The sequence below is a fragment of the Corvus moneduloides genome, chromosome 3, assembly GCF_009650955.1.
Source record: "Corvus moneduloides isolate bCorMon1 chromosome 3, bCorMon1.pri, whole genome shotgun sequence".
Lineage (NCBI taxonomy): Eukaryota > Metazoa > Chordata > Aves > Passeriformes > Corvidae > Corvus > Corvus moneduloides.
The window spans coordinates 76,538,158-76,557,136 of NC_045478.1; the positions used below are offsets into that span (position 1 = coordinate 76,538,158).

Sequence of the window (18,979 nt, forward strand, 5' to 3'; positions counted from 1 at the left end):
TGGCTATGGTACCTATTGCCATGGTCTAGCTGACAGTGGGTGGTGTTCGATCAAAGGTTGGACTCGATGATCTCAGAGATCGTTTTCAACCTAATTGATTTTGATTCTGTGATGTGTGGTTCTGTTTGATAAATACTTGGATGATCGCTTGATCCCTAGCGCCTGCTGGAGCCGGGGCAGGAGGCGGCTGCAGCAGGAATAAGGAGGGACAGAGGCAGGCAGAGCGTGGGGGCGGTGGCACCGGGGGCCGCGGCCGCCCCGCCCCGCAGGGCCATGTGCCACCGCCGGGCTGCCCGCAGCCTCCGCGCCCGCCCGCCGCCCCGCACGGCGAGGGAGGGACACAGGGAGGGAGGGACAGAGGCAGGGAGGGAGTGCCCGGGGGCCCGGGCGGGAGAAGGTGCCGGAGGGGCGCGGCGGGGGCGCGCAGCGCGGCGCAGGGCGGGTCGGGGTTTCCGCGCGGGGGTTTCGCGGTCGGCGCTGGTGTCCTGGGAAAGCCTTGGCCGCTCCGCCCGGCATCCCGGTGGTCCCGTGGGCTGCTGCGGGCAAACAAGGGCCGGCGGCGGCCGCGCGAGCCGGAGTTCCCCGGTTATCCGCAGGAGTCGGCGTCGGGCTTTGGGCTGCGTTGTCGCTGGCACCGGCGGGACACGTCCTTCTCCGGAGAAGCTGCCCCGAGCCCAGGTATCCCGCGGGCGGCGGGGAGGGGGTCTGCCCGGCGTGCTCGTTCCTCCTCCGTCAGCTGCCTGAGGCGGAGGCTCGAGGAAGTGGCCCCTTTTCCCGCTGCTGGCTCGCGCTGACGGAGGAGAGCTCCCGCTGCCCGGCTGCTGCCGGCGGGGATCGCTGGTGTGCGGTGCTGGGAGCTGCTGCACAGCAGAGCCATTAGGGCCGTGCACTGAGACACAAAACTCGGAATAACAACTTGAAAAACGCTTCTGCCCTGCAGGCGATGCAGTGCCGAGCTTCCCAGAGGCGCTCTTCCTACCTTGTAGGTTACAAATCAGTTCAAATACGTTTTAAGAGGAGTTTAAGTGGAATAATCAGAATTCCCTGTGTATTTCTTTAAAAGCTCACAGCTATCTTTCTAAATTACCTAAAGAGGTAAAACAGTAGACAGGAATCATCTTTTTGCCTCAGACTTTATGGATCTCTGATGGTTTACTGGGGTGTGTGTTCACATAACCTGTATGCTGGTGATAAATAATATTGCACGGAAATATTGTCCTTGGGAAATATCGTATTAGTTTAACCATTGTTTCCTTTGATTTTTAAATGTTGAAAAGCAAGATGATATTTTTGAGTAAAAATTTGGGTACGGTGGCAAGAATTTTTGGAACTTGACAGTTAGACTGGATATGTTAGATGAGAACTGAGCTGCTGGAGTTTCACTGTTTTGCAGTTGCATGATTAGAAGTTATTCTCAAAGTCACCACGTTTATGGTATGAAAATTACATTCTTTCCTTATCATGAACAATAGTCTTGCCTTTAATCTAGTCATTTCTGCTTGTACTACTAAGCTTCTCCTTAGGAGATGGAGTGAAAAGCTGTAGTGATTTCCTAGTGTTTCTTTGTGCAGGCATGAGATAGAAAAAGAAAAGGATTCTTTACCCTCCCTCTCTGTTTACAGAGCTACATCAGTTGCTGTAAATCTTAGAATAAGAAGTGAGATAGCAGGGGAAGTTGGGTTTCTTTCCTTTTTTTTTCTCCTTTTTTTTTTTCTTTTAATATTTTTGGTATACCAGTTTGGCATCAAAGAGCTGGGAGGCTGTAAATTTTGCTGTTTATGTTCCTGCAAGTGGATAATTAAATGTGAAGATCTCTCCTCAGTTTAGGATGTGATTTGCAGATCATTATCCAGGGATGATTCCTGCTAATGTCACTGGGACTTAGTTGAATGATTGGATTAAGTTTTCTCTTGGATTGTGTGGTCCAAGAAGTACAGAGCTTGTGTGGAAGGTGTTCTTCAGAGCTGTCAACCTCAGGTTTTCTAATCTAGTAATTTCAGGTCCAGTACTTCAGATTAAGGCAGCAATTTTGTTTAGGGCTTTTTAGATTTAGTTCTTGAGGTTGCTTTTCTGGTATGGCATTTTCAGGTTGTACTTGGAGCTGGAGGGGGGGGAAATTGTGGCTTTTCATCCCTGCTACTTGTAGAAATCCATCCTAAGGAACTTGAAAATTCTATTTTGCTTCTATGTTACTCAAGTCTTCAGACTTTTTCTGCATTTTACTAACAAATATTTATAACGTTTAGTAAGCAAAAGTTGCACTCCTTACCCCAATGCAGGGTCAAGCTATACCTGCAAATATTTACGCAGCTTTCTGCATTATCATAAGTTAAGTTTGCCTTTGAAGTGCTGTTGGGTATAATCATCCATTGTAAAAACAAAATAAGAAGAGCTGCTCTTCACAAGCATTTTTAGGAGCCCAGGAAATTAAGAAGTTTGGCACACGTGCGTTACCTGCACTCAGAAAAAGGATGAAGTAAGGCAAAAAAAGCACAAAACCCCAGAAAATGCAGCTGGCTGGGAGGCTGTTGATATGCAGCTCCCAGGAGTGATGCTTTAGGAAAGGGCTGTCTGGTGTGGGGTGCCAGTCAGCAGAAACTGTTTGGCTAAAAAAGGCTCTGTAGCTGCTGTCACTGTTCTTTGTTAGCACGGTTGGTGTTCCCCTAAAAGAAAAGAATCAACAGAGACCAGGACAATGAACTCGGTGTGCTGCACAAAAACACACTGCATAAATGAGCTCCTGTAGAAGCCAGGTCTGCTGGCTGCATCACTCACATGCAGAATGCATGTAGGCTGCTCATTAGCATAGTTACTGTAACTACGGTGATTATCAGGACCTGTGTACGCCCCTATCGATCCAAGGTAAAAACAGCCAGGAATGAGCATTAACAAACCCAGCTGAGAATTTCTGGTTCAAGGGGTTTAGGTAATTCAAATGATGGGGAGACATTACTCCTTTTAAGTATCAAAAGCAATATGGCCAGCAGGTCAAGGGAGGCAGTTCTGCCCCTCTACTCAGCTCTGGTGAGACCCCACACTGCATCCAGCTCCAGAGTCCCCAGCAGAGGAAGGACATTGACCTATTGGAGTGAGTCCAGGGGAGGGACACCAGGATATCAAGGGGCTGGAGCACCTCTCCTATGAAGGATGTCTGAAAGAGTTGGAATTGCTCATCCTGGAGAAGCAAAGACTCTGGGGAGACCTTATTGCAGTGTTTCAGTAATCAAAAAGAGACTTACAAGAAAAACTGGGACAGAATTTTTAGCAGGGCCAGTTGCAAAAGGACAAAGGGTAATGGTTTTAAACTAAAAGAGGGTTGATTTAGACCAGATATAAGGAAAAAAATTTTACTGTGAGTGTCGCGAAACACTGTAACAGGTTGCCCAGAGAAGTGGTGGATGCCCCATCCCTGGAAACATTTTAGGTCAGGTTGGATGAGGCCCTGAACCACTTGTTATAGTAGAAGATGTTCCTGCTCATTGCAGGAGCCTTGAACCAGGTGATCTTTAAAGGTGCCTTCCAACATAAACCATTCCATGATCCTACAGACTGCTGACCCAGGTACAATAAAAACAAATGATAAATGTGCCTTTCTGTGGGACTAAAGGCCTAGAGAACACTTGGACAGCTTAAGAGGAGTCGTCTTAAGAGAGAGGATCGGAGCCATTTGTCAGGCTGCAGCCTCAGAGGAAACATATCCTACAAGAGGGTGTTTGAAGGAGACGCTTCCTCACATTCCAGGGGATGGGTGTGTAATAGATTCTCTCATAATTAAAATTTCTGTTCTCTCCAGAGCATTATTTCTAAGTAATGATTTTATTTCATTAAATAATATTAAGCTTAAAGTTATTATCATAGGTCCTAAGGAGAACAGGATCAAGTGTCATACAAAGCTTTGTCTGCAACAAGGACTTTTATCACAGCCTGGTTTGAAAGTGAGTATAATTCTCATTGTCAACATCACACCACTTGTAATAGGGCCTTAAATGATGCACAAATATGTACTGTATTTGCAGAGTGAGGGAAGGTAGAGGTATATGTAGCTTGGTATGTGAGAAGTCAGTCTTAGAAGGTTATGCAACCAGACCTGTCAGTAAAAATATTGAAATTAAATACTTAAATGGATGCTAAACACATCCAGAAATATAGTAGTTAAATATTTAAATGCATGGAAAGGCCAAGGTTGGAGCAGGATTTGGAACAGAATAAATGTTTGTGCTTCAGAGTATAAACAAACCCTTGCTGGGAATAAGTGGAAATTTTCTCCAGTATCTGAAACACGTAAGGCCAGACTTTTTTTGGCTTTAAAGTTCTTTTTTTATGAAGCCTCATATTCTGGTTGTTTTCTAATACTAAAAAAATTAGAATTTATTAGAATTAGAATTAGTGCTAAAAATTTCTAAATTGCTTTACTAGACAAGATACATATTTTCTTTTTTTAAATTTTCCTATTTGGTGTTTCAGAATATAAGTAAGGATATATTATCTTTGTGGCATTGCTTTAGAAACATGGTTCAGGTTTTTTTAAAGCATTTTTATGCCTAATAGCCTTTTCAAAATTCTATTATGGACTTAACTCAATCCTTATTCTGTAAATGCTTAAACACTAGCTGGAAGTACTATGAACAGTGTTCCTGCCAACTCTGTTGCAGCCAGTGACAGTTCAAATTGTCTAACACTAATGTTTATAGCTTTTACAGTGTGAGTGAATGAATTGCCAGAAACGCGTGGGAGATCTGGAATTCTCTGAACTGTTCAAGGAATTGCAGTTGCTTAATTCAGTTTAATTTAAATGTATGTGGCAAATGTAGAAAGGCCTCTGACTTGATTTAGCTTTGACTTTTTTGGCTTTGTGATCATTAGTAGGGTAGGTGTGGAGATGATAAAATTCAAATGATTCATCCTTGTGGGGGTATCATTTTGTAAACAAAGCTAAATGTGTTTATTCTAATTTTTATGGATAGGTTGATACTTAAAAGTGAGGGGGCTGAGTCGAACAAAAAGTCCAGAGATGTGCTGTAATTCAGAATCTTCTCCTTTTGTGACTGTCTCGTATCCTTCCTGCTGTTTGACTTTCCACTGCGAGTCAAAACACGTCTCAAAATTGATTGGAGGCTGTGGGTTGGTTGTGGGGTTTTGTACCGTACATGGCATTTTATGCAAAGCCAGTTCCTCCACATGTATTCAATCCTGTGCCTTGTGAGGAATATGAGTTAAAAGATTGTAAACAAAGTTGAAGACAAAGAACCTGCTGTGTTCTGACACGATTTTATTTCATCAGAGCACGCAAGGGGGAAACTTGTGTTCCATTCAAATGACACACGTATATGCAAAAAACCTGTGCTTTGTCTTGGCATATGTTAAAGCTCTTGTTTTCTTTGGCACAATTAATATAAAGTAGCATTTCCCTGCCTTGACTTATACTAGACCTGAAAGAAAAAGATTCTTTTGTTTCTTCAAATTAGTGCTGAGCATGGCTCACCATGGCATTTGTATTCCACCATCCTGTTTAACAGCACAGGTTACTGATTTTTAGAAATAGTCTGTTTCATACCAGGCTGTGAGAAGAAAAAACTGTCTTTGCCTTGTCTCTGAGCATTTGTGTTTTGCAAAATCAAAGCAGTTAGAGAGTTACTCCTCCATTCTTTCTGTACTATGGATAGTGTACTTCTCTTGAGTCTAACATGGGCATTGTACATACAGGTTTTTTTACAAGAGCATTTCCAGTGTCTTTATTTCCTGTTTGTATCTTATACCCCAGTGACCTGATCAGGTAAGCTATCAAGGTTCAAGAAGGGAAATTTGTGTGATTCTGGGTGTTTGCTTCTTATCCAGCAATAAGCTGGAAGTATTCATTTTGAAAGACCTGAGCCTACAACCCCTTTGGCAGCAATGCAAAATGCTTCCTTGTGTGTTTTTCTTGTGTGTCCCATCTGCCTCTCCCACTCTGTGTCCTTTGCATTCTGCTGAACTTTGTATTGGTTTCTGAGGCTTGGTGCTTAGTCCAACCTCCAGTGAATTCAAAATAGTAACTGTTCTTGGGCTGGGCCAGCCCTCCATAGTGGTGTCAGCACAAGGGGGTCTAATAAGCAGACCACCTCTGGCATAAATATTGTATGTTATTCAATGTCTGAATGTGGATGTCTTGACTCATTTGGTAACAGTGCTGAGGACTGCTTGATATTGATTTACTCCTAATCCCTCAGGGAGTAGCAATACAAGAGAACCAAACACTGACATACCTTACTTAGATGTCCCTTCCCAAGAGCTGCAGATCTTTAAAAAAATAAAGCATTCCTATCCTGTATGGTGTACTGTACTGGGTTTAGTAATCTTTAGACTTTACTGGGGATGTCTAAGCAAAAAGTTGGAAACCACTGCATTATGTCCTCTTAATCTGTTATTTCATTTCTAAACTTCTTTTATCGATAGTCAGAATTCTGAGTCGTTCTCTATCTTAAAATTTCTCTCTGATGCTTGGTGAGAGTGGTGTGGCATTCATTTCCACTGCACACATTTCTGAGCTTGTTTTGATGTTTCTAGGTGTAACTGGGGCATGGAGCCAAACTGTGTGATGCCTGCAAGGTCTGTTTGGGAACAGCTGCTCTGCGTTGGCAACGTGAACCAGGGCAACCATTTTCACACTGAAGTCATGGTCATATGCTCTGCATTTGTATGTCGTTTGCAGGATTCAGGCAGAATGCTGATGATGGAGGATGCAAATATGTAATGCAATAAGGTGCCATGGAGCAAGAGAACAGAAATAAATGGTGTCTGCTTTGTATTTGTGACCTACAGCCTGGCAGCGCTGATGTGGTGGGCGAGGGTTGGTTATACTTCAGACAACTGTCCTCTCAGTGACTGCTGTATTTCCTACTTGTACTTTAAATGGTCTCAACTTTGTCTCTTCTAGGAAAAACAAAATGAAGGAACTAGTGTCAAACAGTACAACCAGTATTTCTCAAGCCAGGAAAGCTGTGGAGCAACTGAAAATGGAAGCATACATGGATAGAATAAAGGTAAACTTAGACTTATTGTTGATATTTTGAGTTCGCTGACTAGTTTGTGAAACAGCATCCCTTTAATACTGCAGAAAACAAGAATCTGTGTTGAGCTATAAAACATTATTCAGTACTGTGAGCGATTACATACTAACTCACAGTACTGGTGGGTTCTAGTGAAGAGATTTCCAAAGCCTGGCTTCAAGTCTGCTTCTGCGTGACTGTCTGTTACATTTGTCAAAAGTGGTATTTTGTGAATGCTTAAAATTAGCTGGCGGGTGCCCAGGTGCTCTTCTTTGTCACCTGTAGCTGAATTTAAGTGCAGCCCTGGTTTCTTGGGTTTTCTCCTTCAAAAATCAGAAAAAGTCTTTAAGACACTGCAATATTTTTGAATAATGATGAGACAAGCTGAACTGCTTTGCTCTGTTCTGTTTTAGTGCAGGTGTCATTGCACAAAAAATGTGTATGATTGCAGCATGCAGTTATGATTCTTCACACTTGATAACTTGTTGTATGTGAAAATTTGGTTTCATCATACCTCTAAATATATGTGGATTAAATATTTTTGTTAAAGGCACTGTTAAACAGAGGATTTCAGTTTTTTAAACTAGAAAATCCCGTGGATTATTCTTGCATGTCATTCTGCTTTCCACTAGTCTAAAATGTTTTGGAATATCAAGCACGTAGAAGCTAATAATGTCACAGAACTTTTCAAGAAAGCAATGCTCATTTCTTTTACTCTCTGCCTCTGAAAATAGGGAATAATTATTTTTATAAAAAATCCAGTCTCTACAAGGAAGAAGTTTTTAGTCTTTCCGTCTATAAAAAGTAATGCATTTAAATTACACAGTTCTCTGCAAACAACTGTAACTGAGTTGTTACAAACTGTAACTGAGATTATTAAGTCAGTAGGACAATTCAGAAATGCTGTACATTAAAATCTTCAAGTAGTTTTAACTCAGTCTGTTTGTCCATCCATCCTGTGTGCTGAAAATCTGCATGTAGTCAGCATGGGGACAGTAGTATATATTCATGATTTTTAAAATAGTCTCAGATCACAAACTCACCAGCTGGAAAAAAAGTGTTTATAATTCAGAAATATTAGTGCAGTTCAGATGAGTGATCAGTCTTTCTTATATGAAAATAGAAATTTCAGTCGCTCTATTTTGTGGCAGTTTTTAGCAATGTCTTGTAAGACCACTGAATTTGCAAAAGTAGTTTCTCTCTTTCATAGTGTGTTACAAATTCATCACATAAGCTGTTCACAGGGACAGGTGTTTATTTCCTGCAGTAAAAGAAGGTCTGCCTTGGTTAGTCCCAACTCAGGTCGTATGGCAGCTGCATGACCAGAACTGACAAGGGGGTGGTGGCAGAGGAAAGTGTTGGAAAAATATAGCCCAATTTACTGCAATTTGAAATCATTGATACTTAGTAAATTGTCTTAGACTTGCTTCTACATATTCAGTAGTAACTGTCACGTACCACATCATTAGGTCAGTTATGCAGATAGCTTCATTAGTTAAGTGTATACCACCCTTAATTACATATGTGAGAAAGACAAAGGTGCAAGAAAGACATAAGTTACTTTTGCAGTCAGTTTAATTAAAAAGAACACAGTTATTAGCAAATGTGGCAGACCTAAAAAACTGATAGCTTGAAAGTGCAATTATTTCACCTTTCAAAACAGCCTGTAACTGAAAACACACCAAAGAAAATCTGACATATTTCAGAATTATGAGGGTTCCTATACTAATATAAAACAAATTTAACTTTTCAGAATGTCTTGATTTCTAGAATTTCTTTGAACAAGCATATGGGGGATTGTGAGAAGTGGTTGCTTGGCTATTTATTCCTTAAAAAAATCTGCTTGGCTTTTAAATCTTGAATCAGTTAAGTGTGGGCTTCAGCATAGCCAAATTTTACCAAGAAACTTTCCAGTGGTTTCAACTGGAGATTTTAAGTTCTCGGATCATCACTGTGAAGGCAGATAAATTAACTTACTGTCTTTTTTTCTGGTGTCTTGCATCTGATTAAACTAGTTAGACATTTAACAAAAGATCAGTGCTTTCCAGATATTTTAACTAAACCCTCTTTTGCAAACAGCCATAGCCAAGTGGTTATTCCCACAATAGGCAAGACCACATTGCTAACATTGAAGAGGTATCTGTGTTATTGACTGGGGAAATCAGAAGTTCCAGTTTATTTGTCTACTACAGAGGCACTTTGTTTTCCATGCACAGTAGCTGCTGTAACCAGCAAGAGTTGGGTCTGCTCAATTAAAATGTTGTAGTCAAAAGTGTGTTGATAGTTGCCAACTCCCCACTGTGTTCTGGATTTTTCAACAAATTTAAGAAGTCCTATCAAGTCCTCTAGCCAGTCAGAGCAGCAAAGCAGTGCTGTGTTCTGAGGTTCCACAAAGGCAATTCGCTGCTGAGGTGTGAAAGAAACAAGACAACTCAACAGAGGAGGATGGAGTTATTGGTATATTGATCGGTAGCTGGAAGGAGGAGTACTGTGGGTGTCTTTGTAAACTGTAGGAATCCCAGAAGGATCATAATTGAACCTGTCTTACCTGGCAGAGGAACAGCTAGAGTTATAATGAAGAAGTAGAAAGCCAGAAATGCAGATTCAAGATAGGAAATACCAAATGAAATCAGATGAACAGTAGCCTCGTGACTAGTAGAATAATGTCTTCTAAAGATGCTAGCAGTAAAATTGAGAAAGCAAAGTTAGTATTGGTGTTTATCAGAGTTGTCCTCAGAATAAAGCACTATTTAATCTTCTCTTTGCAAGCAGAAAAGCAAGAGTGCTCTGACATTTAGGACCCTTGGCATATCAGTTATTATTCCATTTTCTTTTTCCTTAGGAAGATAGGAAGGATTCCTAACTGGTAGTGAATAGTGTTGGGAGATGAACAGTGGGAATGCCAATAAATGTGTGTGAATCTCTTTGTTTTAGATGTAAAGGATAAGCAGAGGGGGTGTTTTAGCAGGGATGGTAATTAGTCACAACCCACGGCAAGACAGAAGACATAGTAATTGCAGCATTTTGCCCTGTCACTGAAGCTTATAATTATTAGTGCAGCTAACAGGATGTTCTAACTTTGGCAGTTTTTATCACCTCTGCTATTCTGAAGTATAATGGTAAAATTTCACAGTCCTCCTGAGACTAATTCTTTAAAGCATCAGGGTTGAGTGTTTTGTTAGATTTTTTTCCCCTTTTGTTGATTTGGTAACAAGATGTGGTTTTCGCTACAGAGAGTAAAACTAATTCTACAAAATGTGAGATCAGTGTGATACCAATATACTTCATCTCTTCTACTCCATACACCTTAAAAGATTTTTAAAAAGTGAAATGTTAACTTTCTGCTAGAATTCATTAATCAAACTGGAATCTGATTTTTTCCTTTAGGCACTTCTGCAATATGTATAAATTACTTTGAATCCGCAGACCAAGCCGTATTGCGTTGGAAAGCTGACATGATAAATGTGTTAGCTTCATTTGAATATTCAAATCACATGCATTTATTTTAATTCTCAGGAAAAGCTATTTTGAAGCTGTCCAGCAACATTCAGCTACAAATAACCCCAAAGGCAAGTAAAAGCTACAATAGAGTGGGCTCCATTTAACTCCTTCCATGGCACAAACAGGACGATCAGCACATCCCTTTTCACAGCACAGGCTGCAGCCCTGGCCGTGGGGCACCTCTGGGTGCTGACTGTGCCAAAGCAGCCATCCCTGCTGGAGCCTTGGTGCCATGCTCAGTGCACAGCCCTTCCACCACTGCTCTTCCCAATAATGACACTGAGCAGGAAACTTGCTGGAGGCAATGTTGTATTTTGCTCTATTTTGGGCCACAGGTCTGACTTTGCCGACACTGCTCACAGCTGCAGGAACTCATGTTTTCATTGCTCCTGGACTGTGATCAGCTCATTTAACTCCCCGTTGTGAATGGTCATTATTCCACTGTGCAGGCCTAAGCTACTCCACTTCCAGTGAAGAAATGGCTGTAATTCACTTTCATGACTACTGTAATCCCAGTGGGAGGATTTCTCCTCTCAAAACCTTTTATTTGATTAACAGATGAAAATACATTTATTTTATGGCCCAGTGCAGGTTTAGTTTGTGAAAATGTGCTGAAATGTGATCACGTTTCTTAGTTCCTTGTTGCAGGATTTTTTAAAAATAAACTATACTATGGTTTGTTTAAAAGCTAACTAAATTGTGATTTAAACACTCTGACATTGAAGGAAGGGTTTCTCTTCACAGAAAGGGGTGATAGGGCATTGGAATGGGGTGCCCAGGGAGGTGGTGGAGTTGCCATCCCTGGAGTTGTTTAAGAAAAGACTGGATGTGGCAGCAAGTGCCATGGTCTGGTTGACAAGGTGGTGGTGTTAGGTCAAAGGCTGGACTTGATAATCTCTAAGGTGTTTTCCAACCTAGGTGATTCTGTGATTCTGTGAATGTATTACTCTGCTTCACAACATTCCTACCAGCATTACACAACAAGTTAGATACAAAAATGTATGTTGACCTTTTGGTAGTGAAAACCCTTTTAATTGTTAGATGATATCAGAGCACAGCAATACGTAGAGAAACAGGAAATTATATTATTGGGTTTATCCCTTCAAAGAATGGGGATTGAAGTTGTGCTTCTCTTCCACTGAATGAAAAGCAATATACTTGGGCTGATGTTGCTTATCCATGCATGGAAGAAACAAGATCGTTATGGGAAAATCATTACAATCCTTTGTACTTTGAGGTCTGTAACTTTGCACACATTCTTGTTTTACCTGCTTCCTTCTTGAGAAGCACTGGTCCTTGTGAACACCTCTTCTGATTTGATCAGTTTTCTGTTTTGCCTGTGCCCAGCAGCCTGCTGTTCACATGTAGTGTCTCTGCCACCCTTTTGTCTTACAGGCCAATTCAAAGAGAAACTAATTTTAAATAACACTCGTTTCCTCTGTTAGGGGGGATAGTCTATACTGGGGTGCCGACCACAGGTAATTCATAGGTTTAAGCATTCTACAAAGGCACAGAAATTAAAAATAATGAAAATAGAGAAATAAAGAGTCTGTAACTGTCTTCAGAACTTCATTTAAATTTCATGCCAATTCTGATTCAACACCCATTGACTTTGTAGGTCTAATCTGAAGCCTGCTATGGGCTGAGCTCATGTCAAAGCAAGCAAGTGGGGAAGCTTAAAGCTAACACTGATGACGCACCTGCTAGAAAAACACCAGAAATGTGATTTGTTTCTTCTCTTCACTCTAGTTGTGCAAACATGCTGACCTCAGTGCTTGACTGGGGACAAGCTGTCATGGTGCTCAGGGAAAAGACTTCTTTGTAAAGACTCCAGAATTCATTTTCTCAAATATCAGAATATTGAAAACACAATAATTCACCAAAACAAAGAGATACAGATAGCTCTGCATATCTTGCTGACAGAGCAGAACAAAAAATTATGTATATACTTCCTAAATTCTTGAAAAAATAAATGAGACACTCTGGCCTACTGTCACCAATATTCCTACGGCACAAAGCTGCAAAAGTTACAAGGTTTAATATTTCATTTTTCATTTAATGCAAAACAGCTTGCATTGCGAATATTCAACACACTGCTACATTTTTATATGACTTTTCAGTAAGCATAACCCCATGTTCTGAATTTGGAGACTTGAGAATTGTTTATTTTAGAAGTATAAAAATATTAAGTTAAAAAATACTAAGGTAGTGCTCAAGTTTAAATGAATGCTGTGAATAAAGGACTACTTATAGTAACTTACTGAGCAGAAGACATTAGTCTTGCTTCATTGAAGAGAGCAGTATTTAGCTTAAATGAGAGCTATGACACGTGGCGTTCAAGTTTTGTTCCTGATTTATTGTTTCTTTTTAATCCCATGGTCACGTGCCTAAATAACTTTTTATTTTGCATCCAGAGCAGCAAAGGGCAGAGAGAGTGTTTGAGGAAAACTTAAAACCAATGAATGGGAGTATGAGCTGAAGCAGGTTCCTCTACAGAAGCAGACACCTTAAAGGAGAAGCCGTATTGCCTGTGGGAGGTTAGCGTATAAATGTTTTAATGACTCTGTGCTCCTGACCTCCTTCTGATGGAGAGGAACAGCTTCACATGGATCATATCAATTGATACCATCTATGTCACTACATTAGACAAAATGTATGTAAGGCCTAGTAAGAGCAAATTGAGAGATGTGATATCTAATAATTTAAAGGATGAAGCAATCTACTACCTGTTTTAGGATAGCTTCCCTTATCATTTGTTCTATGAAAAACATCTATGCAATTCAGATCGGTTCAGAATTGTTACAGTAGCTCTCTCTTCTCTTCTATTAGGTATCCAAGGCTGCAGCAGATTTATTGGCATATTGTGATGCACACATTGGAGAAGATCCCCTTATTATTCCTGTACCTGCATCTGAAAATCCCTTTAGGGAGAAGAAACTCTTTTGTACTATTCTTTGAGTCAGTTTTCAATTAAAAATGTCATCTGCTAAAACTTGGTATCAGTCTTGCATGCTTTTAGCATTCTTTTCTTCAGATGTCAATACTTACCCCATAACTACAATATTTTTGGAAGGTAGTACAATTTCTGCTAAAAAAAACCCCCTAAAATAAAAAAAATAACCCTAAAAATTCAAGGTAATGCTTATCTTTCAGAGAAATGTACAAGTTTAATTTCAGTTCTTCATAAATATTCTTTTGGTCTTAATGAAATTATTGAGTACAGTATCAAATTGTAGATATCTTTGACAGTCATAGATTTTTCTGGGACCTAAATGAGTCATACCAATCCTTGAAGCTATTTTTAACATTCTTATTTTCTTTGGAAGGTGAATTCAATTCATTTGCCTTTACAAATTTCTATCTAAAGAGAGTTGTGTGACCTTTTTCTCAAGTAGCACTATTTAGGAAAAAGTCCCAGTGATATACAATGTTTGGAATGATCGGTCTTATACAGTAAGTGGTGTGTATAAATATGTTTTCTGAAGACTGTAAGAAACTTGACTACAAAACCAGTCCTAGTAAAGTGCCATTGTAGCTACAAGCAGAATGAAGATGTACAGTCACACACCAGGATTGCATCAATAAAATTGTAGAAAAATGTGGTTGCTTGTATCTTTTTTCGAATTGTAATGATTTGAATTATTTAGAAAGTAAACTGAACTGTGAAATAACTCTTCCTGAGGGACTTAGTGGAGGGTGTAAATCTGCCCCGAACAGCACAGGGAGGGGGATTACATTTTTTGAGCAGCCCTCTACATGCTTTTGCCCATGAGAATAGGACTTTATGGGGATGGAGAGTAATGGTGAATAAACGTTGTTCTAGGATATGCAGCAAGACCACTGTGCTGCTGACAGCCACTATGTCTGTATATTTTGTGGCTGCAGATTAGTTGTCAGCAAGTAATTTGTGGAGGTTCTGGGAAATTTTTTTGTTTTAATTTCGAAGTGCAGTGAGAGGAAAAGAATGAGGTATGAAATAAGACTGCCTTACTCAAGAAGTAAGATTAAGCTCATACAAGGCACCTGATGGAAGCAACTGTTACTTTACAGACTTCTATTATTATTATTCTCCTTAAAAAAATAATGAAAGCTGCTTTCCAATCTGGTGCATTAGGACAGTTCTCTCACTGCAGTACCTCATATACACAATGTATCAGTCAGCCCCATAAGGCAGGAGACAATTTTGTTGGAGAACTGCCCGAGTATTAGCTGAGACTCTGAACAGCCACCGATAATAGATCAAGCTTCCTCCCTTCCTGCGCACAAACTTGTATTCCATAAACATCTTAAATACCTGCAAGGCAAAGAACTAGCTGAGGAACTGAGGGCCTTGGGGTATACTTAAATTCTGAATTTAGATGCTAAAAAGGGCTGCTCGGTGAACAAAGCTATGTGCATTTTCCCCGAAGTGCATGTACCTTCTCCAGCTTATTTTTAGCAATTTCCATTGATGTCTGCTGTACTGTTTTGTGCAGTGGAAATACAAGATATCTGCATTGTACAGGTTTTGTTTTCTTTGCCATTCAACTTGGATAATGTGCTTCACTCGATGGCATTCAGCTACCAGCCTGGTCACACGAGACAGGGGGCTTTGGACTGTGCTTCTGCTGCTGGCAGAACTCACCTCATGTCTCACATGCAGTATTATTGTAAAAAAACCCTACATAACAATATTCCTTTTAACCAATGGGCTTTTGGGAGGTCTTTCATTCAAAGATTCATTTTTTTAACTGAGCAGCTGAAGACATCAGTATCTTAGTAGGCACAGAGCTGCTTGATATGCTGAAAAACATTCAAGTGTCTTGAACGTCTTATTTTTGTTAGGGACATTCTTGGTTCCTATTTTAAAGTTTTCAGCTTAAGAATCCCATTCCTAACTTTTAAGAAGAATATGTCTTAATGCATGGTGTGTTTTTATTTTTGGGGTAGAAAAATAGGGTTTAGCTAACTGAGTAACTATTTTATTGACAGTGAAATAAAAAAGGCTTTCTGAAAATATTTATTTAAAAAGAGCAACAAAATGCTTAATAAGGTTCTTTAGGGAATTCTTCCTACAGTGTGCATGATTTGGTAACTGCTCCGATCACCATGGCAACATTTTCATTTGTCCTTCCACATGTATGGTTTTAACTGGAACAGCATGGGAGGAGAATATAGGGCATACAGCCTTATTCTCTAAGGCTTTGCAATAACTTGCATTTGCAGCTCATCATTAACATTCCCATCTAAAATAACAAAATTGCCATAGCTTATTACGGTATTGCAAACAGCTTGCTTTCTGTTTCCAATTAGGGTTAGTGTCTGACATACTGAGATTGAAACATTTCACAGTGCTTTTGAACATCTCTGGTTACAAGAGCTGCATTTACAAAAATTCAGAATTATTTTTCACAAGAGGAGAATGTCATTCTTTTGATCTTCAGGTTTTTCTCCAAAATTTTTCTTCAAGGAGTCATGAGTGTGTTGGAGTTATGTTTTAAATAGCTGGTTCCCATGTTTGTGGTTTCTTTCATCAATTCACAACTTTCATTAGGTTAAAAAAAAAAAGAAAATGTATCTATTAAGATGATTTCATGCTTCTAATTTAAAAAAAAAATACATGGAATAACATAAAGTGCATATTTATGTTAGCAGATGTCTATAATGTGTTTGAAGAGGTTAAACTCTAGAAGCATAATTCCTTACTGGAAAACAGAACAGCTTTCTCTAATATCCTTGGGCCTTATTTACCAGTTCGTTGAATGAAGATATACTGTTGGCAAATTACTAATTTGAAGGGGAAGACGTTGAGTTGCACTAGGAAGATCAGCACTTCAAATAAAATTGTAACAGCTTTGAATTGCATTCAAATATATTACTTACGAACACCATCAAAAAACTGACTCTCTGAAAGAGAATGGCATCATCTGGTTTGCTTTTTTTTAATGCCAACTTGATCCACAAATCAACATTTAAAAGAATATCTTTTCCTCCAATCCCCACAAACCATAAAATGTCTTTGTCATTATTATATTCTGTGCTGCTTTGACCTTTGAGGCGGTTTGGATAATCTGCTATTGATACTTGAGTTTCATGCTTAAGCACCTTGCCTCAGCTCTACACAAAAGTATCTGAATGATCTTGTACATTTTTCTAAATAATGAATACATATGATATCATGAAGTATACAATGATATAAAAAAATAAAAAGGTCTCCAACATGTGGATTTATCTAACAGAAAGGTTTCCTGCAGGCTGAAGCAATGAGTTTATATTTTCATCAAATGGTCTGATTTGATTCCTGCTAACTTCAATAAAAATAAGACCAGGCCTGCTGCCATCCTAACATTGTACTCCTCTCTTTCTCTCTGTGTTTCATTTCATATGCCATTAAGCTCATTTATTTGTAGTTCAGGCCCAGAAAGTAATGGGTGCTCTCTCTTGTGTGAGTTGGGGCTACCATCTCACAGAGTGAGAACTTCAGAACAGAATTGGATTCAAGGAGTTTTTGACATGTTATGAGTAAGCCTTTCTTCATATCCCAACTATTGCTGCTCTGATGAAATGAGAGTTCCCAGTGGTGGATTGGTGGTAAATTGTAACATCTCAGCACATCTGGGGCTGCTGTTTCACCTCCTTGAGATTAATCTCCTTGGTTTACTTTGAATTTAAGATGCTACCATTTCAATACTAAAAACTACTTTCCTCCTCTCTATTATATACTAAATTCCCCTTCTTTGCTTCCTATACCATGTATTAAATTAGTAGCAGGGTGCTTGGCTGGTGCTGACAGGTAAATTTTTTAAGCTAGCCTCTATGAAATTATGGTCAAAGGAGAAAAAAAATATGGAGAGAAGTTTAAGCTATTCTACGTCACACCATAGCTTAAAATAAATACAAGCTTTGCTGTCAATGACACTAAGGTAAACACTGACTCGTAAGGACATTGTAACCAGGCATTTTTGCAGTGACTTACAACAGGATCAGCTCTAGCAGAAGGAAAGACCACATTGGGAACAACAGTCTGTAAAGGTACATATTAAAGCCTAAACTTCAACAAGGCAGTCATTTACCCAGTTGGATTTCTGATATCAAAGGAGTAACAAATTACGTACTTTGGGAGGACCTGATTATGTAGTTTTTCCTATATATTCATTATATAGGGATAAAAATCTGTATACATAATTTTCCTAGAAAATGCCATAATTATGGCTGTCTGTTGGGTCTGCATCAGAATATGGATTTGTTTCTTCAAGGAGACTAAAGAAGACTTGGGGGAGGAGTGGTTCCTAGGAAATACAGGCTTCTTTTACTGAAAACTAACTTAAAAGTCGTTAAACTGACTTAAATAGTAATGTGTGAAAAACAGTGTGCAAATTTATCAGAATAGGTGTTACATAAAATTTTACAGGCACCTGCATATTGAATTTCTAGGTAAATATTGTCCATTTGCATCTAATTGAATTCAGTTTCACAGCCCTATTAAATTAAGTACGGCCACAAATACCAGAACTGGTATGGGAACAACTTTTCTGTCTGTTAGAGGATGTATGTCTGAGTTTGTCAAGTACGTTTACACCACTCACGCTTGTGAACAAACAAAATGAGCAGCTTTACCCTAAAATTGGGTCTTTTCTTTACCAAATTCCTATTACAAGTAGAAACTGCACAGGCTCGTCTATTACTGCCACCTATTGATAAAGTGATAAACAGCCGACTGAGATGAAAAAGTACCAACACCAACTAAGTAATGACCGAAAGAGGGATCCTAAATTAATACGCAAACTGTCCAAAACAGAGAGCCAGCACTCCTGTTTTTGTGAGCTGCATTGTGTAAGGTTTCACCTGGCACTGTGGCACTGCTGCACTGCTGGGGTGCAGTTAAACTCCATGCTTCAGTTCCAGACTGCTCAAATTAAGAAGACACAAAAGACAAATACATCACTTGGTTAAATAGGTAAGTTGTCTAGCTAAAAACATCTTCAAAAGTTGTGGAAATCGTTGAGTGTATCAGTTGGAGCTCATTTTCCAGTTTAACTCAGATATCTGTTCCTCAGTGCTGCTGAGACTCCACTTGTGCCCTTTGCTCCCTGGAGCAGGTGAGGTGGCTGCTAACAGCAGTAAGGCTCAGCTCTAGGCCAGAGTGAGCCCCCAGCCCAGAGAGCATCCAACAGCTCTCACTGACTGCTGCTCTGTTCCTTCACACTCAAACTTCACTCCTGCCTACTGCGTTTTTTATTTCGGGGGTGGGGGGTGTTCTCCAATTACTGGAGTCTGGGCCAAATACTTCCTCATATGCCACAGCATAGTAATACAGTCAGACAGAGCTTAGGCCACTGCTCATGCTTACAATGGCATTTTATGGGAAATACACTAGACATGCCATAAGGATGTGTTTCAAAAGACCACCCATTCCACAAAATGTATTTGTTGTGTAGCTTCTCACTGCACCTCTTGTGTCTTTGAGCTTTAAG

The 18,979-nt window shown here is 39.8% G+C and overlaps 1 protein-coding gene across 4 annotated transcripts; it reads left to right on the forward strand.

The window, feature by feature from the left end:
- The first annotated feature begins 416 nt into the window (after positions 1-416).
- GNG4 (G protein subunit gamma 4) lies at positions 417-14,128 on the forward strand. Of its 4 annotated transcripts, none has more exons than XM_032102269.1 (3): positions 417-678; positions 6,914-7,019; positions 13,356-14,128. In XM_032102269.1, exons 2-3 carry the CDS (start codon positions 6,924-6,926, stop codon positions 13,482-13,484), a joined length of 225 nt encoding a protein of 74 aa, XP_031958160.1. In that variant the 5' UTR covers positions 417-678; positions 6,914-6,923; the 3' UTR covers positions 13,485-14,128. The 4 variants fall into 4 exon arrangements, with proteins under 4 accessions (XP_031958160.1, XP_031958159.1, XP_031958157.1 ...); XM_032102268.1 differs by lacking the exon at positions 417-678 and adding an exon at positions 750-3,935; XM_032102266.1 differs by lacking the exon at positions 417-678 and adding an exon at positions 6,740-6,826.
- The last annotated feature ends 4,851 nt before the right edge of the window (positions 14,129-18,979 follow it).